At 45.9% G+C, this 27,314-nt stretch overlaps 3 protein-coding genes and 1 non-coding gene across 10 annotated transcripts; 2 read left to right on the top strand and 2 right to left on the bottom strand.

Annotated features, from left to right (window-relative positions):
* The first annotated feature begins 415 nt into the window (after positions 1-415).
* On the top strand, positions 416-5,123 carry LOC121593471 (transcriptional repressor CTCFL-like). 4 transcript variants are annotated; one of them, XM_041915806.1, is made up of 5 exons: positions 416-506; positions 1,765-2,781; positions 2,846-3,883; positions 3,955-4,073; positions 4,143-5,123. In XM_041915806.1, exons 2-5 carry the CDS (start codon positions 1,803-1,805, stop codon positions 4,194-4,196), a joined length of 2,190 nt encoding a protein of 729 aa, XP_041771740.1. In that variant the 5' UTR covers positions 416-506; positions 1,765-1,802; the 3' UTR covers positions 4,197-5,123. The 4 variants fall into 4 exon arrangements, with proteins under 4 accessions (XP_041771740.1, XP_041771743.1, XP_041771742.1 ...); XM_041915809.1 differs by lacking the exon at positions 416-506 and adding an exon at positions 1,618-1,655; XM_041915808.1 differs by lacking the exon at positions 416-506 and adding an exon at positions 1,626-1,671.
* Positions 5,124-6,971: 1,848 nt separating this feature from the next.
* Trnae-uuc lies at positions 6,972-7,043 on the bottom strand. Its single transcript has one exon. It is a non-coding gene; the product is annotated as a tRNA-Glu (tRNA).
* A 2,715-nt stretch (positions 7,044-9,758) lies between these two features.
* Positions 9,759-21,484, top strand: LOC121591677 (clavesin-1). The gene is made up of 4 exons (XM_041912441.1): positions 9,759-10,264; positions 19,521-20,014; positions 20,088-20,398; positions 20,477-21,484. The coding sequence occupies exons 2-4, from the start codon at positions 19,585-19,587 to the stop codon at positions 20,747-20,749; spliced, it is 1,014 nt and encodes a 337-aa protein (XP_041768375.1). The 5' UTR covers positions 9,759-10,264; positions 19,521-19,584; the 3' UTR covers positions 20,750-21,484.
* Positions 21,050-27,257, bottom strand: LOC121591679 (peptidoglycan-recognition protein SB1). 4 transcript variants are annotated; one of them, XM_041912445.1, is made up of 4 exons: positions 26,661-27,257; positions 22,229-22,504; positions 21,830-22,168; positions 21,050-21,752 (listed from the first exon to the last, which is right to left on the bottom strand). In XM_041912445.1, the coding sequence occupies exons 1-4, from the start codon at positions 26,671-26,673 to the stop codon at positions 21,538-21,540; spliced, it is 843 nt and encodes a 280-aa protein (XP_041768379.1). In that variant the 5' UTR covers positions 26,674-27,257; the 3' UTR covers positions 21,050-21,537. The 4 variants fall into 4 exon arrangements, with proteins under 4 accessions (XP_041768379.1, XP_041768378.1, XP_041768377.1 ...); XM_041912444.1 differs by lacking the exon at positions 26,661-27,257 and adding an exon at positions 25,100-26,641; XM_041912443.1 differs by lacking the exon at positions 26,661-27,257 and adding an exon at positions 24,664-25,089.
* Between the last annotated feature and the right edge of the window lie 57 nt (positions 27,258-27,314).

The raw sequence follows: 27,314 nt of genomic DNA, 5'->3' as shown, positions 1-27,314 counted from the left end.
TTAATCGCCATCTCTTTGCCGCGCGGCTATGTACGGTACAAAACCGTCGTGTTGAGAATAAACATATTTGCAAGAAAAGCCGTTTTTTTATTACCTGCCGAAACATATGGAATATAAAAATATCTTGAGCTAAATTTGCAACAAATTTGAATTTCAACGGGCATCTTTCCCTTCAGAAACGTTGCCACACTGTAGTGCAAGTTTATCTGAGCAAACTAAATTAAAAAAAACAATCCAATATAAAATACGTTCAATAACTAATAAATAAAATGTTTAAGCAACGTATTACGTATTAATTAATTTTGAATAAATCATTCTCACTATTTGTCTAAAAATAAATGCACCTGGCGCTTCGTGTAAACAGGCATTCAGCGCAGCTGCGAGCAAAAACTGCTCGAACAGCGTATTTCCCGCAACCACAACAACTCGAACTCAGTGCGAAAGGTGAAGCGGCCGCAGTGTCGCTGTTTTGCGGAACTTTTGAGAGTTTTAACCATTTTGCACAGGTAAAACACATTCTGAATGTTGTTAAAGTACGGAAACATAGGTGCGGTTGTACGAACCACAAAAAAACGCGAGGCAGAACCGAGTAGTACGTTGGCTGTTAGTGGAAAAATATTGATCAAATAGCTTCGACGCCAAGCGGCGCGGTGTCGTCGCAGCAGCGCCGACGGTGATAGAAATAGGAATTTTGCTCCGGGAACCCAAGCTCCATCTAGTCGTGATAATTCCGAAGGAAGAATGTAAACAAAGCCCCGAGTGCGGCAAAATCGTGACGCTGTGTTGGAAACGACCGAAAGGGACGATTTTCCATGTGCTCATTTAGATCGGGATGCATCGGAAGCTAATTTTTCCTTCCAAAATGGCGATTCAATTTGCTTGGTTATGCTTTTTTCCGTGTGACGGGAGATAAAAGAGAAAAAAAGCATTTGATTACTTTTGGGCGGTCACGAATAATCGGATCGGGTCGTTGGTACGGATAACCCGACATGCGTTACAAGCCAAGGTGCATTAATGAGATTAGGTGGTGGAATCTAGAGCACTTTATGTAAGGTCCCCAGGATTCAAACTTTGTTTACATTTATTTGTTTTGTTCAAATAACTTATCTACCACATTTTTTCGTTTAAATATACTTTTAAAGTATATTATGTGCTTTTTTATTTCTTATTTAACATTATAACAACGATCAAAATGTGTTATATAGTGTTATTACGTGAATTTATTGTTTAATTCTTTGTGTTTCAACATGAGGATAAAAACTAAAAAAATATTTATTTTTCCAATTTTCACGTTTATTCCTCATTATCTACAATACACATGGACAATTTAAGTGAGATTAGAACTCTTACTTAAATGATTTTAAATTTCATGACGAAACAAATCATCAAATCTTTTGTTAATATATCTCATTTTTTCGATAAAATCAATAGACATACATTAACGCACGTAGTAACCAACAAATATGTTCTATTTGCTATACTTTGTGTGCAGAAACCAATTGTTAACGGTTTTAAAATGACGTAAAGTCCCTCAACTATGGCAACCCCCACAAAGGCCCTTATCCACCACCTGATATTTTAATCCACCTTGGTTACAAGCATTCGTTTACGTTCTGTCAACATTTGTTGGGAATCGTAAAGGCGAAAATTTTGTTGTGCGTTCGTACAAATGTAGCTTGTTTTCTATATATTTTCCTATTGAAAAGCTGGAACAGTGAGTGTAGCATTCTTCAGCTCGGTGTATCTTGCATTGTTTCGTTACAGTCAATCCGGCCAAGCGAGGCAAATAACGCAACACTACGATGAGTTCGAAACGCATCAAACAGGAACCAAACACCAAGAAAAAGGCAGCGCAGCAAGAGTCTGTTCCGGCGCCGATAAAGGAAGCGAAGCAGGAAAAGCTAGACATGGAGGACGTGGAGCTAATATCGGCCGGGCTGGAGGACGACGACGAAGGCGGGTGCTATTTCGTGGACCAGAAGGGCAACTACTACTTCCAAGCCAACGAAGACGCAGAGCTAACGGCGGTGGAAGCAGGTCAAACAGAATTCGAGGGGCTAACCGACGAGCCGGACAAATCGGAGGAAGGAGTCAGCTACGTGCTGATCATGAACGATGCGGACAAGTCGACGCTCGTCCTAAATGATGAGCCGAGCCAGGGCGATGGTAAGGATAACGAGATCTACGATTTCGAGGATCCGGACTACATCGTGCAGGAAGAGCAGGAGCCGGCGAAAAAGACGCAAACGCGCGGTAAGCGCACCCAGCAGAGCACGGGCTCGACGTACATGTGCAACTACTGCAACTACACCAGCAACAAGCTGTTTCTGCTGTCGCGCCACCTCAAAACGCACTCCGAGGACCGGCCGCACAAGTGCGTGGTGTGCGAGCGGGGCTTCAAAACGCTGGCCTCGCTGCAGAACCACGTCAACACGCACACGGGCACAAAACCGCACCGGTGCAAGCACTGCGACAACTGCTTCACGACCTCGGGCGAGCTGATCCGGCACATCCGCTATCGGCACACGCACGAACGGCCGCACAAGTGCACGGAGTGCGATTACGCGAGCGTGGAGCTGAGCAAGCTGAAGCGCCACATCCGCACGCACACGGGCGAGAAACCGTTCCAGTGTCCGCACTGTACGTACGCATCGCCGGACAAGTTCAAGCTGACGCGACACATGCGTATCCATACCGGCGAGAAGCCTTACTCCTGTGACGTTTGCTTTGCCCGGTTTACGCAGTCCAACTCGCTGAAGGCTCACAAGATGATACACCAAGGTGAGAGGTGAAGCGGTTTTTGGCAACTCTTTTTACTGACATTTCTCTAACCGTTCCTTTCCAGTTGGCAACAAGCCCGTTTTCCAGTGCAAACTCTGCCCGACGACCTGTGGCCGCAAGACGGATCTGCGCATTCACGTGCAGAATCTGCACACCGCGGACAAGCCGATCAAGTGCAAGCGGTGCGACAGCACGTTCCCCGACCGGTACAGCTACAAGATGCACGCGAAAACGCACGAGGGCGAGAAGTGCTACCGGTGCGAGTACTGTCCGTACGCTTCGATCTCGATGCGCCACCTGGAATCGCATCTGCTGCTGCACACGGACCAGAAACCGTACAAGTGTGACCAGTGCGGCCAAACGTTCCGCCAGAAGCAGCTGCTGAAGCGGCACATGAACTACTACCACAATCCGGACTACGTGGCGCCGACGCCGAAAGCGAAGACGCACATCTGTCCCACCTGCAAGCGCCCGTTCCGGCACAAGGGCAACCTGATCCGGCACATGGCAATGCACGATCCCGAGTCGACGATGAGCAAGGAGATGGAGGCGCTGCGCGAGGGCCGCCAGAAGAAGGTGCAGATCACGTTCGAGGAGGAGATCTACAAGGGCGAGGAAGACTACGAAGGGGAAGAGGACGAGGAGGATGAGGAGGAGGAGTACGAGGGCGACGATACGGAGGAGGAAGATGACGAGGACGACGAGCTGACAGCGGGACCGATGGGTACGAGTGACGTCGTAACGGTCGAGGACGGGGACGGCCAGTACGTGGTGCTGGAGGTGATACAGCTGCAGGACAAAGATAACAAAGCGGCCGGCATGGAGAAGTCGCGCAAGAAGCGGGGCGCACCGAAGCGAAAGGCAACGTCTCCACCCGCCGTCGCTACACCTCCGTCGACTTCCAGGGCGAGAACGGCCACGAGGACGGCGACCACGACAACGCGCGCGCTGCGGAGTGCGAAAAAGGAACCAACGGAGTCGCTCGATATGGACGGAATAAATCTGGTGATGGTGACCGGGGAACCGGAGGACGAAAAGCACGAGATTGAAATCGAGCATCGGGGTGCCGACTCGGGGGATGAGTTTATCCTCTCCACGGAAGGTGCGTGTACATTCGTTGCAACGCGATGCTGGAGTTGGCATCTAATACGATTCCTTTCTTTTGCTCTGTAGATTTGCAGGAAGCGGAAATGATGATGTCAACGTTTGAAGATACAAAGCGATCGCGCTATGATGTTACCATTAGCCAGGCCGAGCTGGAGAAAAACATGAGCAACTGCTTCGGATTCGACGTGAGTGTGGGCTGAGATGGTTGTTTGTTTGCTTTTCTCTTGGCAGTACTAACCTACCTTTGTTTGCAGGACGATGATGATGAAGATTTAGACACCAAAGCAACAATAACGCTGCTGAATTAACTGCCCGAATGGCTGCCGTAGATTCAGAGCGGTGCCGTGATATCATTTCTGCAGCAATGATGCAGCCAAAGCTGCAGTGGTATATGCATTAACGTTCTCGGTTTCGTTGACGCTAATGTCGCCCCCGTTTTGGTATGTAAGTTTGAGAAAGGTTTTACTTTATCTTCTGTACATCAAATAGCTGTTTGCTTTCCCAATTGTGTATCTCACGTTATGTGATAGGAGAGCTGTTCTTTTTTCCCCTTCTTTTTTGCGCTACTCTCCGCACTCAGGCAAGAAAGGGCATCCATTTTCCGTTAGTGTACGTGCGAATATGCGTATTTATTCGTATTTATCTTTCACCTTCAATCACAACTTTGTTCCAATTTTGGGATGTTTTTGTGATTGTGTTGTATAATCAATCGGAGTAAGGTCGTCCCAGGAAAGGTCTATGTAAACGCTAAGGCGAAGGATTTTTTACTTACACTTGAATGTGAATACGTTTGCAACGCTTGTCTATTCTTTAACTTCTTACTGTATATTTTCCCTCTTAAGCAGAAACCCGTGACTTAGGTAAATGCTATGAACAACGCGATGCACTAGCGGCGCCTGTTGTTACAGTAAAATCAAGGCAGCACAAAATTTCAATACTCTCTTTTGGAACAATCCAAATTTCAAAGTGATATGTGTTAACAGTTTTTCTTAAGGGTATCACTTTTAACTGAGACATCCAATGACACTTTCCACCCGCCATACTGAATTCCACGGAATAGGAAAAGAGTAAACTTACACCCCTGTAATCGAAGCGTGAGAAGCTAGAATGCTGTTTCTATTTCGTCCTCACCGCTAGTAGCTTATCACTATCCTCTAGTATATGAGTTTTAGGGTTTAAAGCGATTGTTTAGTAAGTATACATTAAGGCGAATAAAATATTAACTACCACACAACACCAGAGTAACTGACTACATTTGATTTTATTGGATTTGATACATGTTACTTTTGCCAATTACTCTCTTTTTTCACGATTCTGTAGAAAATATCAACTAGCAGAAGTTGGTGGAAAGAAAATACACGTTATTAACCCTTATTCGCACCACATTGGACACACAACAACGTGTTAACTCCTTTAAAACTAATCTTTTACATACATTATACTCCATTTCGAAAAGCTGTACATAATCAAACGCCCCCTAATTGGTTATCAATTGACCGTTGTTTGTTGCTCAATAATTTCTGTGTCACTTTTTAATATAACGACGCTCACAATGACGAGCCTTTACATATTAAACAAACCTACCCCTTTCCTTCCCCGAACGCATGTTCGGTCACCGTCGAAATTCGTTGTTTTCGTTAGTTATGCCTCATATCGCTTTAAAGCCAACTTAAACGCCCTTTACATGGTTAGCCACTGAAAAACGTTGACGATGACGATCATTGATCGCGTGACTGATGATCGTGTTGGGGCTTCGAAGCAGCGCACGCGATCAATTTATGCGCCCCACGAAAGCGAAAGCCCAGTTGCAGCCCGAAAAAGGTACCATCAGAGCTGTTACAGACTGCTCAGCGACCAAACAAAGCAAATGATGGCGATTACATCGATCTACAATCGTGTGGTCGTCGGTCGTGGTCGTCAAACATTACCTTCACTTTGACCCGCATCTTTGAACGCATTATGGATAGCGACGTCGTTTGGAACGTCCGTGGAGCATCGTGTTTTTTTTATCGGTGTGCGTCTTTTGACTACAGGTTATTAGCCTCTGTTGGGCAATAACATGAGATCTCAACGCTGACAAACTATTCATCAAACTGAGATTACCATTTCCAACAAACTTTGATGACAACTTTGTTGACTGAGCAAGAACAAGCCATTTTTTTCGGCTTGAAGGTCTCATCACAGTCATTCAGGCATTTTTAACATTTAAGAATTGGGATCTAGGAGATTGGTGCTAATCTGTTCTCAACGCTTTCTACATGCGTCGAAAGTGAGGCGTTCTAATTTTGGACCGATCGCTTCGCAAAACCATTCGCGTCTGCTGGCGTGATGTTGCTTTGCATTTGCGGAAGCAACATAAGCAGCCACGCCACGACGCTCCGACCAGAGATGTCCATTAGAAGCCCAGAGATGTCGGACTTGGTCTGGGTGTATTCTTTCATTGTATAATTCATGAGGCCGAAGCTCATGACCGAAGCTTCTTGGACCAGATAATATTCGCACAGTAATTAAGTAACGTTTTTTCTCCCTCTCTTTGTCCCCCACTTCTTTGGTGCGATGTTCACTCCACTCCTCTCGGCTTTATTTATTATCGTGGAATTTAGATTGATTATTTATCTTTTGCGAAAAACACTTTTGCGGATCGGTTGTGATCACACATCATGGTATGCCGCGTGGAAGGCTCTCGTTTTTTTAAAGCTTTTTTGTTAAATTAATTCCCATGCTGTAATATATTTCTTGAAATATGTGCTCTTTCACGCTTTTTTTTTTTGTGATTCGGGAAGAAAGTCTTCAGGTTAAGTTCACATAAATGTTGTAATATTAAATTAGTACTAAGATGGCTAAATATGTTAGATAAGAACTGGAATCGGTAACTTAATGCCCTATGGCTCTCATTTTTACTAACAGACCTGAAATGTAAATTATTCTAGAAATATTTCAAATTATCATTTAGCTGTAGTTTTTTTTTTAATTTATTTTATAAGTAACTTTTCTAAAACTGGGATTCTTTTAGTAGTTTTGTTATTTCTATTAACGTAAAAATGCTGCTATGCTACTAATTTTTATAAAAGTATACATCCCACTTCCCATACCGGGAATCGAACCCGGGCCTTCTGGGTGAAAGCCAGATATCCTAGCCACTAGACCATATGGGAGCACATCTGCTTGGCGTTCGATTTGCTTATGGTGTTTCGCATCAAACCGACCACACGTGTTAAACCCTTTGTTTCTGAAGCGCATTTCAACGCTACTGAACAAACCCGCTCACCAATCGATTACCAATAAAGTACGCACAAGCAAGTCCATTTGGAAATCACAGACCCCCGACCCGTGGGCATGGTGTATCCTCTTACCATGACGCCGTTTAGGGGGTAGAAAAGATGTTCTAATTATTACACACACTCGCAGTTAGCCCAAAGCGATTGGTAAATCAATCGAACACAAAGCAACTTCCTCCTCTACTACAAGACACAACCCATCTACAATTCCACCATTCGTTCAGCCGTTGTTGCCTGATTGCTTGGATTGTTTTCTTTTCGGGGTGTTGTGACTCGATACGGTGTGGCCAATTGCATACATCGACATCGCATTGCCAACACACGATACTGTTTCCAATGTATGTGAGGAAAATCAAAACGGACGAACGGGGAGGTGACCGACATACACCAGTTCAGCCAGCAGTTCGGCAATCTGCTATCTCTGGTGAGCTTTCCTCAGGGTGTGTAGCACGGCGGTGTGTTGATTTGGTCACATTTAAATGATTTTCCAATCCTTCACCCCGATGTGTTGGGGTTTGCTTTTTTTTCCTTCAGGGTGTTTCTGTTCTTGGACCACTTGAAGTATGCGCAACGTTTGTGGCGCATAGAGAAAGCGTTAAGCGCGCCCAACTTGCGTTCAACGCATAGAAAAAAAATCTAAAAAACGCAAACCGTGGTTCCTTTCTTAGGGCAACGCAATTTGACTTAATTTACCCACTCAAATCACTAGTGTACAGCCGTCAACCCACCACCGAAAGGGGGGAGTGCAGTTCCTTAAGCAATGTTGAGCAACCGCATAAACGCGTCAGCAAACACGAAATATATTCCGTTTCGTTTTCCAATCACAAATCCCATGACGCGTTTTACAGCCACGCCGTAGTGCAGTGTAGAACATCTGCATCGCATGGCGGGAAAAATCATGGCGGGTGCAATCGCACATGAAAAAGCAAGCTCGCTTGAAAAACAACTCGGCAGGAGTAGTAGGGAAAGACACTATCGAAAACTCGTTCGTTATGCAACTTTCGCTCGCTGGTCAGCTGGGACTTGCTGGCTGGCTGGGCAACACATCCGTAGAACGATCTGGCACGCTATACGCCAGCTTCCCACATTCAGGTCGATGGATGGAAAACCCGATGGCTGGTGGTGTGGCTAACAGGCACCGGGAGGAATGGAATGGAAGTTGTAAGAAATAAACTCCACCAAACAACGCCAGTGCACTGCAAGCCTGCGGAGGCTGGGGAAACTGGTTATTTTCTCCACCGGGAGCGCTACCTAGAATTCCTTCATCGGTGCTTTCGGTGCTCGGTGCATCCTGAGCAGGAGGGGACGTCAAAAGTCACTAAAAAATTGTACCTGATTCAATGGAATAGGAAAATTCCTTCCTCACGGTAGCGTGCTACGTGCATTTAATACACTACCATCGATTATTGGAGCTTAATTTGAGACGGATACCTCGATTGGACACGCGTTGACCCGTGGGTCACACTAACATTGGTGCCGGATGAGCTCGCGTGTTTATTAAAAAGGTATTGTTGTGTTGTGTTTTTTGTTTTAACATGCACTTGAACAGCTCGGATTGTCCATCGGAAACTTTCCTATGACGCATGAAGGTAACATAAACATTTACGTAAATTGAGCTTCGAACTAGAATCTTCCTTTACTTTTTATTAAAATGACGATTAAATTCATGTGTGTTTTATGTCCCTTATTTCTTCGATTTTGGTCCAATTTGGCATATCCCGAATAGAAAATTGGCACACCGAAAAACAAATACTAATCAAATACTAACTCGTTCAAAACCAGCCTTCTTAAACAGTTAAGTTAGCTAACTAATTAAGCTTACTAACAACTTGGTTGAATGTCTAAATAAGTCTGTTCGATAAAAAAAAAATCTGAATTAGATGGAATAATATTTGTTGTTATGAAATACCGAAAACTATAAATTACTTTTGATATAGATATAAATTAAAGCATATGAGTTAACAATGAACGAAAAATCTTCAAAATTCTCAAAGTGTTGGTTTTTTCATGAAGCAAGTTTGCAGCATTTACCTTTAAATTTTTCGTTATGTTACACTTCTCCTAATTTTATCATCTTCGGATCTAGATACTACAACGTTGCTGCTTTGCTGATGTGTATTGTAAACTCCACCTTCTCCAAACTCCCTCTCCCCATCATAATTTGCCTCGTTTTCTTCCACCCGCGCAAACCGAAACATTCCAAAACCAACATATCAACATCGATACACGGTTCGGACCGTCTCGTGTTGTTTGCTTTCATCACCCTGCACAACTCCACACAGCAGCTGTTGTAATTTTTCGGCGCGTTAAGTTTCGTCGCTTGCAGAAGAAGTAGAACGCACTTCCTAGCGTGTTGCTGTCCCACCGTTGCCACCACCAAGCGCTTCAACAACTCTCACTCTCCGTTCGGACCGTTGTTCTTCGCGCAAAACGCTCGGGAACACGCTCGGGAGGGAGGGTTGAGAAACGCACCACCAAACGTTATGCTGGCCCCACTGATGCTTGTAATGATTGGTAGGGGATGGTAGGGGAAGGCAGACAGGCTGTTGTCATCATCATCAACATCATGATCATCACCACCAGGCCAATCGGTACTAATCCACCACCCCACGCGCACGTAGTAACCGCGCAAGACGGGCCCGAACCAGCGAGCGCGCGCGCCTACCTGGATCGAGAGATAGTGTGCCGTCGTCAAGTGGATGAATCCCACCGTCAGTCTGATTCGAAGCTTCAGCCGGTGTGTGCGCGTGTGCTCGGTGGTCTCTACCAGTAGCCAGCGGTTCTCGGTACGTGGTGTGTTGGTGGTGTGAAGCGGTAACGGATTTTGCTGCTACAGTAATCAACAGGACTATCCCGGATTTGTGGACTTTTTGTAAAAAAAAATAAATAAATAAAGAAGCAGTGTAAAGAAGGTGAAAGTGAAAAATAGAAAGACGCTTAGACATAGAACGGCCTTTGCAGTGTGAAATAAAAAGAAAAGTTTGGTGGATTTAATAGACAACAACAAATAAAATAGTATCTCTATAGTGTTAATGTAAAAGCGCCATTTTAACCACCATTTCCCGAGCGGTCACACGCAAAACGCCCACTCACCAAAGGTAAGCAAAACGATACAAGTTTACTAAATTGTGGCTAAAAATAATCAATCGGGAACCATAAGCTCCAATGCGGGAACGAAAGACTTCAACGCTTCTACGTAGAAGGAAGCTCAGTAGCAACGGCAAGCGACGAACCTTCTCGACGGCGTGTTACATTTCAATCTACATCTCTCCCCTCGATGTGCAAATATGCCTTCTTGTTCCCTCTTTTTTTTTGTACACACACCAAATGCCCGATTATGTAAGGACGCGCCACCAGTGGTGTCTGCAATTGCAAGAATTTCCACACACAGACCCATTCCGCCAGCAACCCGACCCAGCCTGCCCAGCACAAATCGAATCGAGCCTCATGCTGCATTAGCACGGTACGATTGGACGGTTTGGACCGACCTACTGCGATGCTGTTAACGCCACCTTTGGAAGGGGAAAAACGCTACAAATGCTTTCCCGCTTACCAGCCGAAGGTTTAACTTTCCGCAGCCACAGCCGCCGGTTGCTCGGGCCGTTTGGTTTTCGATCGATGCGTTTGATGATGAAGCTGAATTATGTATGGATCGTTTGTGCGCGAGTGTGTTGAGACGGAGCGATGTAAAGGGTAAAGGGTTCATAAATAATCCCCCCTTCATCACACACACTTACACCCTTTAGCGTGAAGGGTTAGGCAATCCGTGCGCCTGGGGAATGTGCGTATATTAATTAGGCTCCCTACAAACCTCACCCAGCGAAACGAATCGCAGGGTGGCACAAAGGAAGCGTTAAAGAAAAACTAGTTTTTGGGCTATTTTTAACGAATACCCCCCCCCCCCCCCCCGTTTTTCGATAGGGCTTCCCTACAGCGAGATAATAAGGTAGATAAGCGGATGAACGAATAAACTCGTTTTGTTTGCTTCTAAAATTTGCGTTCCGCCTCGAACTGTAGCAAAAGCGGCGCTTGGTGATTCTGTAACAATCCGTAACCGTTTGCTCACACGCGTTTGTTGACGATAGCACTTTACTGGTCAATTCGTGCCTAGTTGAGTGGAGCTTTTCGCACCGTACTGTCCTTCCAGTTAGAACGACCATCAACTTCCTTGCTCTGTGTGGTGCAAACGCATAGAACAGTTGCGCTATGGGGACGTCTTTTCCTGCCCCTTACTCGCCCTTACGCTCGTCATGTAAGAGACGTAAGAGCCGGTATAATCGGATCGGATAGCCTTCAGGTAGCGGAATAAAATATACACAAACACGCCGAGCTTTTTGACGCGCCGTGGCGATGCGGAAATCATCGCCGTTTAACAGATAACTCCACGCTTTGTGACATCGCCGTTAGAATACTGCGCGCTTTTGCCGTGTTCCGGTGTTGGAGGAGTTGAAGCTGTAGTAGGCGAGCTGTGTTAAGCGCGAGATTCAAAATTAAAATGCGAACACTGAAGCCAGATCGGACTGGTTTATTATTTTTATTATTTTTTCAACGTTTGATGTGGCTGTTGCTAGGCACGATATAAAGGGAAGCGATTCATTTTATGTCTAACCGCAGTGCAACAAACTAAAGGAGTGCAATCCATAGGGAGATGCATTGAAACAAAGTGCAATCTGATGCTGTTTATATTGTTGTAAGTTGTAAGACGCAATAGCAGTGAGCTGGCATTTAGTGATAAATTGTTTCGCCCTGTAATAGATCACTCGTGGAGGGATGAGTATACTAGTTGGAAGTGATTTATTAATAATAAAAGGTCACGTTGCGTTTGGATATGATCTTGTTTGTGGAAGTGTCTATCCTTTTCTAAACATTCCAATCCAAAGAGCTGCAATATAAACAAAGAAATGAAATGCATCTCACAAATGCACTAATCCTCTTGAAAAAAAAACATGAAATCTTCCCAAAAACAAACCGCTTGCGTTCAATGGCACCGACAGCTACAAAGAACGAAACTAGTTTGGGCAAGCAGGAACTGTTCTGTTCCTTTGCCGGAATTATGGACTCACCTCCCCCCGCACACATCCCCCCAGGCACATTCACCGTCACATCGGAAGCTTGGAGTAAAAATAAGCAAACCGGTCCCGCCACACCAAACTACACGAAAGTTTGCTTTTCATCCTCGCAAGTCACCTTGCCAGTGTCCTCAATGTCGCACAAACTCTACCGGCTGATAAATCGGCTGTCGACGTACTCAGCATTTTACGTCAACCAAGAGCCGAAGCGTAAATGATGCGCTTCAGTTGCTGATGCGCAATGTGCCGTTGATTCTATTGCGTCAAACGCGGCAAGCGATTGCAGGCGGCTTGTGTCACCCTCTGCACACGGCTCGTAACCGCTGCGGGGAAAGCACGGGCATGATTGATGAAGACATTAGTAGTCCAACCAGTCGAGAGGAACCAATTGGATACGGCAGAGCATTCATTTTGCCGGAGCTGCAGCCAAAGGATGTTAGCACACGTTTGGATTAAAAACGTAGCTTGGCTTTGTTAAGAGATTTTTGGCATTTTCAAACATCCTTTCGTGTTGTAAAAGTCATGAGAAAATGATCAATCATTGACTTAGCTTTCTCTTATAGGAGGAATTTCTTTTCCATGTGGGCTGCTTGAATGATTTACGTTCAATTCAATTTCGATTTACGTACATTTTGGGTGTATGGGTGGAATGTACTGGAAAAAGGAGACCTTCTGCCATTCCAACAAACACATTGCTAATGAATTTACTAATTAACACCATCCGAGTAGAGTGTCCTATTTCATGCGCATTAATTAAATATCCATAAACCAAACCAAACTGATTAGCAAAAGGATCTCCACCCGACAACTTCTACGCAGCAACAGCAACAGCAGGAAGGATCTTCCCTCGATGCAAAAAAAAAAAAAACACCCAAAAGTCCCAGGTCAATCTTGAACCAATCTTAAGCAGATGGGCATATTTAAATCTTTCAGTTCGCTTTTATTCGCAAATTCCTCTTTTCACGAGGTCATTAACATGGACGGCGCTTTTGCTGTGCCTCTTCACTTTCAATGTCAATGTTAATGCTGTCGTCCCCCGAGGACCGCGGATAGTTTCGTTGCGTGTCGCAGTTTTCCCGTCTTCTTTGCATTTCATTTTCCTTTTCGTTTCGAACGTTGAACGTGGACATAATTTACTTTTGATCGCTGTTTTAGTATTTTTGCTTTAGTTTCTCTACATTTTCGGCCTTTTAAGATCGTCTGAAAGAAATCGCGTAAGAATTTGGGTGTTTGGGAAACATGAAGGAAAAGCTTTTGCGTGCGAATTGTTTGCTGCGAAGTTTTACTGATATCAAAAGAATCGTTAATGAGTCTGGAACGAGTTTCCATCACCTGATGCGTGTGTTGTGTCTGGTCCATGCATTCAAACCTCAAATCAACACGTCAGGCTCACTCGCGTGTGTGTGTGTGTGATACAATTTGGAACACACTTTCAAAGCTCCACCAGTCTGTTTGTGAACGAAAACAAATGGTAGATCGATGCTGGGCCTCGCTAATCCTCACCCACCCCAAGTTGAACAAGGAAATCAGGCCCTTGCATCATCCGGTGGATTCGGGCTCTCCAAAATGCATCTTTCGTTCCACATCGATAGCTCGCCGGTTTGGTTGGAAATGACGAAATTATAACCTTGAATATTGATGGGAACAAGGTACAATAAACACAGCAACACACATCAACGAACGCTTTTTAGTAGCTGATACTAGCCTTGGCGCGAAAGATGATCAGGTTCGGAAGGGTCAGCAGTAAGGGCTCCGTAGGTGAGAATGCACATGTGAAGGAGCCGTATGGGGAGAGTTTTATGTGTCTAGTCTACTGTTAAAAGGGCTCCGATGAAACATCACGGTTTAAAAGTCAAGGATTTCAAATGGTTTCTTGGATTTTGGATTTGAGCTAAACCTCAGCGTGTATTATTTATTGTCCAATTCCGAATAGTGCTGTTGCTCAATCATTGGTAAGCCAGCTGTTGATCATTTATGGGAATTGATCTCATATTTTGATACGTTTCTTTATCTTCAACAGAGGATTGAGAGCAATTTTAGTTTGAATTATTTAAAATTAATAATTAATAAAATGCATTCTTTCAATTTCATTCAGTATATTTCAATTTTGTTAACATAATCACCAAAAGAAACCTCCAATCATTGCCATTACCCTACCTATCAGCCATAATACCGGATGCCTTTCCACCCAAACTGTGGGTTCATGTGAGTGATCCCATTTCACTAATAATCATACCATGACATGATACATAATTTCGACGGCCCTTTTACCCTGCCTGTATTTATCTCGCCTGTTCGATCTGATCGCCACCACCACGCAAAACACTCTTAAGACCCACGTGTACTATATCTGACTCTCAGCTGGTGCCTAATTATGCCAACAAAAGCCATCACACCCCGTCGTTTAACCGTGACGATCGTCGAGAGACGATCATAAGCCAGCATAAATTGGCACACCACACAACACTGCAACACTGCTACGGCAGGAAAGGCACCCCAGATCCCTTATCGGGCGTCGTTACACTTCTTCCCAAACACTGGCACCAATCAACCGCAGTACTACCTTGCCGCCAACGTTGACGTTAGGTTGCTGCGATTGGTAAGCGATTGGTAAATATGATTAATGAACCGAACAGCTGATTTTTCGCCCCTGGATCGACGGTTACATTAGCCAGGGCAGTGCGTTAGAGTAAAATGCAACCTCACAGCCCCCAACACATGGGGTCAAACGCCGCGTTAATCGTTAATCACACACGCGTTTGCCTCTTGTGGAAGCGATGAAGCGTCCCGTGTATGTGCAAAACTGATTGGGCAATTTGGATGATTTGATTACTTTAGCACACTTTTCTCGTTCGGCATTAATGAATTGGTTTTGGGCTAGGTTTTATTGGGAGCAATTTCGTTGGTGTGGTTTTAATTTATGGCCTAATTCCTTTTTTAAGCCTAATTTAATGTGTTGCGCCATCAATGTGTATTAATGTGACACCAATGTGTAAATTGATTTTTAATCAGTTATTTTTTGTGTTTTTATATTTCTCTTCTCATTGTTCGCTTTAGTTTTTCAGTTTAATCGTTCATTGTGCCATAAATATTTTATAGCTTAGCTGACTTAGCATAATCTTAATTACAATTATTTGTTTATTATTATGTTTAAACAATTGCTGTTAACTTCGTCTTCTTTGGCACCGATGTTGATCATGACATGCCTGCCTGAACGAACGACTAATGTTGGCTTTGGCTTTCAGTTACTTATTGTTTTTTACCGATAGCAGGATAGTCATTCCCTACCTATGGGGACAGGGTGGTCCATTCGGGGATTGAACACATGACGGGCATGTTGTTAAGTCGTTCGAGTTGACGACTGTACTACGAGACCGGCTATTAACACCTGGAAATTGATATCACTTTTATTTAAGGTATTTAATCTTTGCGTGTTTTGTTTTGTTGTTTGTTTGATTGGTTAGTTTGAACTGCATTATACTGTTTGTTTGTTTGTTTTTTTACTACTTACATTTTAATGCCTCATCATGAAACCTATTAGTGTTTGCTACGCGTTTTACATTAGTTGTGCGATTGAAAAAGGTCTTTGAAACTGTTATTGTTTTGTTAAATCTTTCCATTACCAGTCGAATATATTATAAATAATGAACAGCTTGATGACTCAGTGTGAAGATTTTTGACGATACTATACTAGTAATGATAATGACGGCAGCTCCGTGGTACAGTAGTCGTTAACTCGTAATACTTAACGACATGTCCGTCGTGGCTTCAAGTCGCATATGGAATGTTCCACCGTAGCAAGGATTAACTATCAGGCTGCATGGTACTTAATAAGTTTCACAACTCTGTACAGCATCACGCTAATAAGAAGAAGATAATTGTAATCACCAACATGTCTACAGAATAAATGTTAATTTGTGTGCAAGAAAGAACCAACATGGTTAATCGATTTCAAACTAAAATAAAAAGTATTCTTCCCATCCGTATTCATCATGTCGCTCATTTATTCGTCCTCAAGCAATTATGGAATATTATTTATTTTTTCAAAAAGGTTTCCGTCCTACTCAACCTCCTCAATCGTCATTATAGTTCATCATTTACTCGGCCCATTTTGTTGCAACTGGTCATGCAAAGAACGCCCATGCGTAGGTCAGTTACACACTTACAGCTCCATCATGCTGACCCACTGTCCTACAGATCCCTTTAATGAGTCAGCACATCTTCCCCTCGCACAGCTGGCATTGAAACACTTTCGCTACATTTTTATCTTCAGCGGCCGGCCACTGCGTAGATCAACCGTTGCGTACCGCACGTGGGCCTGTAGATGGGGGAAGGGGACTCCATTTCACCGACGCACACGATCCGACCAAAGTGATTATTATGTAACGTATTTCTGTGCGTGGTAGCACTCGTACGGCACAATCTACGCATCTCATTGCAATTGGTGCGAGACAGCAACAGCAACAATAACAACAAAAAAACTAAGGATTAAACACAACAAAAAGTGTGCCCGATTGCGTACAGCTGCTGGCGTCTTAGCACTTGGCACTTGGTTCTCTACAGACTCTACAGTACACCGTGCCCAGCAGCCATAGCTGTACACACCGCAATGTGTGTTAAGTTCATTTCGAGCATTAATGTGGAAAAGTGACGAAAGTGTGTCATCCTGGCGCGCCATTCAACCCCACGCCTGGGCATGATCATTAAAATGTGAACTGACAGACGGCGGCGGCGATGGTGGCGGCAATGTTAAGGCATCGCTTGTCGCTTGTCGCGGATTGTTCCTTTTTGTGGTTGAGCGAATAATTCGTTACAGCTCAAAAAAGCTCACTCATTCATGCCCGCAATCAAAGAAGGTTAATTTCTAAGTTGAACCTTTTTTTTTTGCTTCTTTTACCGCTTGTGAGTCCTTTCAATGTTCATGGTGGACTGAGTAGCCGTTTCGTTTTTGGAAAAGACCGTTTTTTTGTGAGTGTGTCTTGCCCTGCATCCCATCTACACCTTCAACGGTGGGCGCTGGAAGGAGTCTCTGCCATGCTTGGAAACAGTGCACCGCAGGGAGAAGTCAAAAGTCAAATTTTAAACTGACTGTTACCAACCCCACGCTTGTGCATGCGTTGTACGCACGCGGTTGAGTAATGGGAACGCACGCCTTTTAGATCTTTGTTTTCTGGGGGAGGGAAGAAACCATGTGCTGTCAGTGTTTGGAATATGTGAAGATGAGGTGTACATTTTTGGAACTCCGATGAGAAACAAACGATTTGCGATTTGTGCACTATCGGAGAGTTGAAGAGTTCACAAACCTTGACCCTTATAGGGGGGATTCATGTGTGACATTGAGTCAAATAGTGAAATTGGTTGTAGTTCTTGTGTGATATTCCCACCGCCAGCATTATGTATCGGTCGAAGAAGTTCAACCTAACGACCGAAAAGTATCAAACCATTAGACGACGGGATGGCCAGCTAGTGCTGCTACCAACACATTCCCCAAACTCGTTATCGCCCCGCAGAGTGTGCAGCCCGTTCGGTTCGGTCTCTTCGTTTAATTATCTACAAATGAGGAATTCCATTAACTGTGTCCATTTAACACTAGGCCCGGGGCCTCCGCCGGGCTGACGAGGGCGCTTTAACGACCCCTTCGTTGCTTATCAAATGAGGTGAGTGAGCGGGATTGCTATTGGTTACCGCTGCTACTTGAAACACTCGTTCATCGCTTCGAGACGCGAGCTTTGTAGAGCTTTCGGTAACTTTCGAACTCGGAAAGAATGGTTCCGGCCGTGTTGCCTCATTGAGAGGATAAACTAACGATCCGGGTTCGTTTTTGTTGTTGTTGAATTTCCACTAATGGGAAAGCGAGGTCATTGCGTCGAAGTAAGCGGTGTCTTATCGAACGGAAAGCAGGTTCTTATTAGCGACCAGCACAACACGGTAGCAACGTGTGTGTTTGTGAGCTTGGCTACTTTGTTTCATTTGGCAACTTTGTTTTATTGTCAAACATTCTACCAAAACGGCAAATGGGAAATACAAATGACAGCGTCAGATAAATCTTCAGGGACGCAGCACCAACAGCTGTAATTCAATATCACTATTTTTAGTATCTCTGCTGCACACGAATACAACGCGTTAAATTTTAAAGTGTTTGAGAAAGTTGATTCTGCTTGTCACTCAAGGAGGAGATGCATTGGAAGCTTTAATTCCGATTTTTGGAGCAGCTGATGCTTTGGAATTTCTTCCGTGTAATTCGGTTGGAGCTTACCATCTTTTATTGGTTTTATTAAATTTTAATAGCTGTAGAACAATTTAATGATGCTGTAAAACATCACTATGTCATCTGTAGTACACTTTCAAGTTCCTTAACAATTCATTCCATTCATCCTGTAGTTTCAAGCACATTCTTTTATTGTTTTATTATCGTGAGAAAGATGAACAGAGCTTCTGATGATGATGTGATCTTCATCACCAAAGCATACAAAAACACACACACATATGTGTCTACACATTATGCATTATCGTAGCTCTTCCCGGTTGTTCAAGAAACCACTTTTCCGGTTTTTGAATTCGGCGTGAATTATCAACCCTTCCACTCGCAGATGGGACCAGCGGGTTGGGCGTGTTGTGCTTGCGATGGGCAAACAACGTTGAGTCAACGTCGCCAACAAGCGGCATCAATTACTCGGCGCAACGATTAAAAAGTGCTGTGCAAATTAACGCAATTCCCTGTCACAGCGATGGTTCAAAGATCAGATCGTGCCCGATTCCTGTGCCATATGGGGTTGGGCCGGTTGGGCACGAGTCCATCATCCATCATCCGGCTAGAACGAACCTCATTCCCGGACGCTCTGAGAGCCGTTGAAGAGCAGGATTGAAGAGGATGAAAAAATCGCCCTCAAAAATGCTGCCTTACGCGGTTGGATCATTTGCATAAATTGTCGTCAGCCGTAACGAAACGATTTCACCTGTTTGCACTTCGACGGTGGAAGGTGGTTTCTGTTTTTTATGTTTTGTTGGGTTGGTGATCGGTGATCGACCCTTTAGATATCACTTTGACCTTAGAAAGCAAAAAATAGTTGGCAGGTGACAATGACTAGTCAGAATTTTGGGTGTAAAATACATTGGAGGCTATGCGAATGATCGCACAATGCTTTGGAGAACTTTGGACAGAATCTTGCTGTCACAAAATGGTGACCTTGACGATCCAGTGATTTCTTTGGTGGTATTTTTAGGATCATTCTGTTCGATTTTTTTTACTAATTTCAAATTTCGTTTGTCCCACGTTCTCCCACAGATCATCCACAAGTAGCCCAATTCCCACCACAACCGCCCCTAGAGCAAAAACCAAAGCTAACACGATGACGACCACACGCGTGATACTGAACTTTCCGTGGACCAGCAACGAGAAGCTGAAGGGTGACTTCTTCCAGGACACCGGCGTGACGGACGCGGTCATGAAGATCGCCCGCAAGGAGCTGCGCGAGGACAAGGCGATCCGCGAGCAGTCGCTCGAGCAGCTGCGCGACTGGCTGCAGAAGAACGGCGACGTCGAGGGCGTGCGCACGGACGATCTGTTTCTATTGCGCTTTCTGCGCACGAAAAAGTTTAGCGTACCGATGGCGCAGCAGATGATACTGAAGTATCTGAACTTCCGCAAAGTGTTCACGCATCTGATCCACACGCTCGACTTTATGTCGCCGAGCGTGCTGAAGCTGCTGAACGGTGGCTACATCTTCCCGTCGCCCATCCGGGACAAGCACGGCCGTCGGGTGATTGTTGGATTCGCAAGTAAGCTTCTGCTCCTTCATGGGTTCTGCTTGCGAAACACGTTGAAAATGTTCCACCTTTTCCGCACTTGCAGATCACTTCAATCCGGCCGAACACAACAGCTCCGACATGGCGCGGTTGCACTTCATCACGTACGAAACGCTGATGGAGGACCCGGAGAACCAGATCTGCGGGCTGGTGCACATTGGCGACTTCAAGGGCATCTCGACCGCGCACGTGGCCTGCTGGAACCCGACCGACTTCCTGCGCATCATGAAGTGGGGCGAACAGTCGATCCCGATGCGCAACAAGGAGGTCCATCTGGTGAACGTCCCGTCCACGGTGAAGTACATCATCGAGGGCGCCAAATCGATGGTTAGCAAAAAGATGAAGGAACGGCTACAGGTACGTTGGGCGGGGGAACGGACGGGATCGATCTTGTGTCTTTGCTAATGTCACAATGTCACGTCAAAAACCACACAGGTGCACGTCACTGTGCCGGACCTCTGTCGGAAGGTCGATCCGGCCTGTCTGCCGAAGGAGCTCGGCGGCACGATGCCGATGGCGGAGATGATTGAGCTGTGGAAGATGGAGCTGGCGGCCAAGCGGAACCTGGTGCTGTCCTCGGCCAACATGCGCATCCTCAGCGATCGGGGCATCGTCTCGCGGAACGGTACCGATCGGAACAACAACAGCAACAGTTCGCTCGGCATGGAAACGATCACCGGCAGCTTCCGCAAGCTGGAGGTCGATTAGTGACCAAAAAGAGATAGAGAAAGAGAGAGCGAGAGAGAGAGAGCGTAACAACCGCAGGCGGCGAACCTGCGAGATAGAGATTTTGTTTTTAGTACAGCACTAGTACTAAGAGCGTAGTGTATAGAGGATGCATGTATGTATGTATGAGTGGTGTGTTTGTGTGATAACATCTAACCCCTATCGTGGAGTGGAGCAGTGAGGAGAGTCCGTCAGATCGGCGGAATTCACGCTCTCGGCAGGTTTAAGATGATTGTGTAATTAAGCTGACAGGGTTTAGACTTTAAACGCGTACTTCATATATTGGTAGCTGTTAAACTTCGTTTTTTGTGTATTTTCCTCTTTTTTCTTTTTATCGTTTCGTTGGTTTTATATACTATTTTCACAGTGTTTTTCTTATCGGCCCCATGTTTTGTTAATTTCCCTACTTTTTCCTTAAGTGAGTGAAGTTTTTCGAGTGTGTATTCGAGTGCGTTTTCTGGCCACGAAACGTATAAGGCACGCCACAGAATGGCGTCTAGCATTAGGCACAGTGTAATACTTTTAGAGCTACCCGAACCCGGACCCATCCCCGCGGAGTTAGGTTGATTTTAGTGGGACCACACACTCACAAAACCAAGGAAGAAAGTCAGAATATATATGTATATGGCAAGAACGACACGGAGATGTACTTGTGTGCCTATCGGGTACAAGGAAAACCTCTACACAGCTTTTTGGCCTAATAAAATATGTCCCACAGAAAGTGCAGCGCAGTGTACTTCTGCGGTGTCCGAAAATGGCGCAAACGATGATCACGGTTGATCGCGAGCGACGAACCCCTTCCAGTGTAGCCATCGCTCCAGCTGACTGTACAGCGCGATTGTACTGTCTTGCGAGGGTCGGGTTGCATTGACCGCTCCGTGCAGGCGGTACTGGGGCGAGAGGCTAAGCCGCCGAATCGACTCGGTGATGAATGCCTTCAGCTCGGCGTACTGTACTTCCGCCGGTTGACGGTCGGTGAAGTTGCCTGGAGAGAGTGTAGGAGAACAAACAGCAATTTAGGACAATTCCTTTTTTTAACATATCCGCAAAACCGTCTCTTACCGATCATGCCCACCACGAGCGTTGTGTTGCGGCCGGGCAGATCAACGAACCCGTGCTGACTCTTCCAGCCGCGTGCCTCGTACGTCACACCGTCCCCGCCGATCAAGAAGTTGTACGGGATGTGGTCACGCCGTGCTGCCCAGCAGCTCCGCTCGGTGTTTTGCAGATAGCGCACACAGCGCTCCTGATCCAGACAATCCTCCGAGTCGGTGTGCAGCACGATCACGTTCGTAACAGCGAGCCGGTCGAGGGTGGCCGCCTCGAGCGCCACCGGATACTGCCACCAGGCGGGTCGCTCGACCAAAAAGAACGGATGCGATACGGGCCAGGGCCGTTGAACTGAGGAATTGGGGGAGCTTAGGTACGGAAGGCTTGTGCAGTGGTGTGAAGCACACTTACCCGTCAGCAGCAGCAGATAGACACCGATCACGACACCGATCAGCAGGAAGACGAGCAGCGCCACCATCAGCCCCAGTGCGACCGGATGCACCCGGTTCGGATCGTTGGTACGGTGCAGGCTCTTCGCCCGGTAGCGTCCATTGTCCCGCACGTACAGCAGGGGCGTTCGTTCCGTTTCGCCCGCCTCGAGATCGTAGTAGCCCTCCTGCACGGACTTGCGGCTCCAGGCAACGGGGGAGTGCAGCCGGCTCGAGCTCGACGCCGCAACGGTGCGCGCTGTGGAGAGCATAAGGGTGAAACACTTAGCGCCGGCTCGTTCTAGGAAGGGTACGGGTACGGTCGGCTGCGCGTCCTGTTCGTCGGTGAAGGACTCCACGAGCGTCTGCAACCGTCGCTCGATGAAGCTCGCGAAAAATCGACTGTTCAGTACGATCAGCATAGTGCGGATTAAGCCCGACCGGGCGCGCTAGCTGTGCCGCGGAAATGCTAAAGCCGGCCCCGTATCAGAGAGCTGGCTAATGTAGGCCCCACAGCAGTCATCGGGTGCTTGTAAACATCGATCGCTGCACTCGATAAGCAGCGAGCGAGCGAGCGAACAGGCGGGTGAGTGTGGGCAACATGATAATGCAATCGCGAAAGGCTTCCGTGCAAGAGCATTCTAGGTTTGTTGGTTACTGTCTTTGTATGGTGCAACTGGTGTTTGACAGCAGCACGCGTCCAAGTGGTGTTGAAGTGCAGTAAGTGCATTGGGTGTAAGCTTGCGAGACGGGGAGGTGCTTGTAAATCGTTCTAGAGACATCCCTGTGCGCCATATGGAGCATAAAGATCGATTGCTCTTATCGGCGTGCTTAGCACTAGCTGGTTATGTTTGTAATAGGTTGCCCAGCTAATGTGGCCCCCGTGATCCGTGAGTGTTGACGAGTCGATCGATTGATTGTTTATAAACCGTCACGGTTAATCTTTGGAGCAAAATTCACTTCATCTGTTTCCCTTCGCTATCGCTGATCACTGAACCATGTACGGATCGTGCAACCTCCTGGGACGGAGTGTAGCGAATTACTTAAAAGCCAGTAGACAGTCGGGCTAGAGAGATACATAAAACGGTCCTCAGTAACCATAGCCAAATTCCCACCAACAGAACTCTGTGGCTGATTTGGGGCTGTGTATTGAAACATTGTTCCGATATTATATTTTGTGGCTGATTAAGAGATAAAACGGTACTTTTTAGAAGTTTGACGCTTTTTAATAATCTTGCGTTTATCATTTTTAGAACTTCGTGGCTGTTTAGTACAAAGATCATGGTCGATGAAGGATTTGTAATGCTATCGTTAAGAACGTTCCAAGGAGTAATTGTGAATTTAAATGCAAACTATTTAAACAAGTGATGAGTAAAGTTGACACACACCGGAGTCGACGCCGATCTGACTCCTATAATTTCGGAATCGACTCCGGAAGGTAGATCCGCCCAACATTATCCAGAGTAGTTCGGAATCGCTCGGAGTCGCCCGGACTTGTTTGGGGTCGTTCGGAGTCGTCCGGAATCAGTTGGTGTCGAAGTCGTCCGGAGTCAGCGGAGTCGGGCTTCGAAACAAATACGAAGTGCACGCGCATAGTGAAACACAAAAAAAAACGAAATGAAATGCCTGATCACAAGCCCATTGCACCCGACGGCTTCTGTTGACTCCTATCGATCTGGAGGACTCCGAATGACTCCAACTTCGGACGACTCCAACTCCTGGCGGAACTAGAGGTTCGAATTCGGCCGGAGTCGGATCGGAGTCGTAGGTGCGCTCCAAAGAGCACATCACTAATTTAAACATTATATTCATTTACAATTTACAAACATGAATGCTCATAAACCACACAAGTCGAGTTGTTTATTGTAACGAAATGCAGAACATGTATCCCTTTGAATATGGCCATCGGGAAGCTGGTTAAGCGCTATTTAAGCGGCTAGCGTAAGTTCGATGCTGTTTAATCAACGTTGGTTGATTAAGCAAATTTGTCTATTTGGGATCGTTCCTTCTTGCAAGTGGGCGAGCAATATCACTGATAGAAAGGCAAGGTGACGAAATAAGGAGATCTCCGAATACATCCTAAAATTTCAAAAGGTCCCAAGAAATAGACTAATGAGCGCTGTTTGCATTAAAAACGAAACATTGTAATACTTGATATTCTGCGAATTCTTCAGTAAGACACTTGCTCCTCAAAGCCGTATGTCAAGAATGTAACTTGGAGAGCAACACAGACGGTAATCCTCTCGTTCAATATCGTTCACTGACGTCAACCAAACAGTCTGGACGAAGGGCAAACAAACATCCCATCGTCAGGCTCTATTCTACTATTTGCCCCCTCATCATGCATCATACGATACCGCTTAGTTCACTACGACTATCTCCATAGTAACGGCCTCTAGTTGCAGTAGTTCACCTTACCGTAGGACACCACATAGGTAACAACTTGACTCATATCCGCATAGTGACCATCGATTGCACTAGAACTGTCCCTGGTTTTATGGTGTCCAATTTCTTCAGCTTTCACAACGCGTTTCACAATCTACAAAACAGCCTCTGGGTGTTCGTCTTTCCAAACTTTGCACGACTGCGCACTGCACACCTCGAATGGTTTTGTACGGGAACTTGTGGACCTTGTGCAGTGGCTGGACACCGACCCGACCTGGGATGCAGTATTTAGGGCGCTATCTTATCGTTGCATTCAACGGAATTGTCCTCACTGGGTGTGTATGTGTCCCTTTCTCTCTTTCCTTTTGTTTTTCTTCCAAAACGAGCACGATCTTCATATCATTATGTCAACAGCGATCATGCACTCGCACACTTCCGGCTGGATGGAAACACACTACGTGATACTTACCGGCCTGATACATTGCTGGCTGGGGGGTGGAAGGTTGGCAACAATATAAGGATGTCGGGAGCCTGCAGCGGTGCCTTCGCTGGCCCGCAAACCCTTAGCCCATAGAAGAGGCTGAGGAATTGGAGATTGGAATCGGGAAAGCAGCTTCGATTCGGTTCGAGATGGATTGACACTCGTGCGATGGTCTAGTAATCGTTGGCACTAGGTGGTTGGTTGGAAAAGCAGCGTCGAACGGGTGTTAGGGAAGCGCAGTAGGCTGCCTACCTAAGGAGGTTCCCGCGTTGGCACCCTACGCCAGCGGTGCAAAATTGTCATCTGCGTAGGCCAGCTGCTCCTTGCACATGCTCGTGCCGCGATGCACTCCAGACACCGACTACCACGGGTGGGGGTGGCGGCCCGCCGGGACAGACGAGATGCACCAGCCAGACTTAGCTGTCGCCGCCGACGCCGACTCCTCAGACCTCAGCACACCCGTCTGCACACTTCGATTGCTGGATGGAAAGTGCGATGAAGCGCGATCGCCACGTGCCGCACAACTTCATAGGCCGTTTCGGGTAGCCGCGTCGGCGTTTCGGCGATAAGGGAAGAGATTCGTTTTCACTTAGAGGAACCGTGTGCTAATCACGGTAGCAAAGGTTTTGTTTTTTGTCTTGTTCCTTTATGCTTTGATGATTAATTATTGATTCACTTTGAACTTTCCGCCACGGGTCAGACACTTTTTGACGGGGTGCACGTACGCGTGGCAGTTTAATGGCAACACTCCTGGGCTTGCTAGACAGTAGAGAGGGTGGGTGGTTTTTCACCGATAGAACTGAACGGATGAACGGTGTGGCGTGATCGAGGCTGCTTGCTGCGCGCTGGAAGACGAATCGTTACACACTGGATCGAGAGCAGTCGCTAGCACGGGGCAAAATATTCAAACAGGTACGAATAGGCACAGACCGCCGCTGCCGCCGCTGCCGCCGCCGCCGCCGCGCCAGTACCTGCGGATCAACGGGCGCGATCATGTCGGGGGTAAACAGAGAGTCGCGGCTGCATCATGGATGCATTCGGACATCTTCACACCCCCTTGCTCCTGTGCTATTCCCTTTCACTCAATGCACTCACGGCTGATAAGATAAGGGAAGTTACTCTACACACTCACACATACACTCCCCGTAAGTGGCGCGTGTAGAGCCCAGCCTGTGTGTCTTGAAGGTTCTCGCAACGTCACGCACATACAGGACCGGTTGGAAGGGGGAAAAAATTGCAACAGGTAAAAAGCGCATCCGAACTACAATGTCGCGTGGGTGGGTACCTTTCCTCACCCACTGATAGCATTCTCGCGCCTTTTGCGGATCAAAGGAGAATTTTGCTGGTGAATGAGCTTGCGTGTAAGCATGATTCATGGCCAAAACCGTACTATGTGGGTCATGAATGTACTGGACGGTACACTGCTGCCGGCCAATCCGTTTGCAAGGCAATTTTAAATTAAACACTAATTACTACTTAATAATACAAAGTTTTAACTTATACGCTACAAAACCATAACGGCTAATCGAATTATTTTATCAAGTATTACCAGAACTCGACATTTCCGTGTTTCTTTGCCCTTTTCCCAAGGTTGCGATATTACACTAGCTCTGGTCAGGCGAGACCAGCTGCTGGAACTTCCATTTATAGCAATCTATGGGTTTACGTGTAACTCGCAACAGTTGTTTTACAGAACTATGATAACATTTTAACAGCACATCACACGAGCGAACGGTTGAAAGGAAGTTCAAGTATCACGTCTAACGCTCGTTCGGTCTCTCCGACTCAACTGAGCATTGGTTTTCGTTTTTTTTAACCGCATTATATGCGGTTTTTGCTGATCGTGCTGTTACACCCATCGAACGGAACGAATCAAGCTTGTTGTTTCGATTGTTTAGATTTTTCTTAACCTTTTTCCTTTTTTTGCATTCACTCTCCCTCACTCTCTCCCGGCTACTTGAGATTATGGCACACGTTCGCGCAGTTGGTATTAAATTACGCGTGCAACACTGATGGGCGTATTTATATGACTAAGGGAAGTTTGTTTTACATTTAAACGATACGTACATTACATTCGTAAAGAATTCTGATGCAAAGTTGGTATTAAATTACGCATGCAACACTGATGGGCGTATTTATATGACTAAGGGAAGTTTGTTTTACATTTAAACGATACGTACATTACATTCGTAAAGAATTCTGA

The sequence above is a fragment of the Anopheles merus genome, chromosome 2L (genome assembly GCF_017562075.2).
Source record: "Anopheles merus strain MAF chromosome 2L, AmerM5.1, whole genome shotgun sequence".
In the NCBI taxonomy this organism is placed as follows: domain Eukaryota; kingdom Metazoa; phylum Arthropoda; class Insecta; order Diptera; family Culicidae; genus Anopheles; species Anopheles merus.
This window is presented reverse-complemented; position numbering and strand designations above follow the sequence as displayed.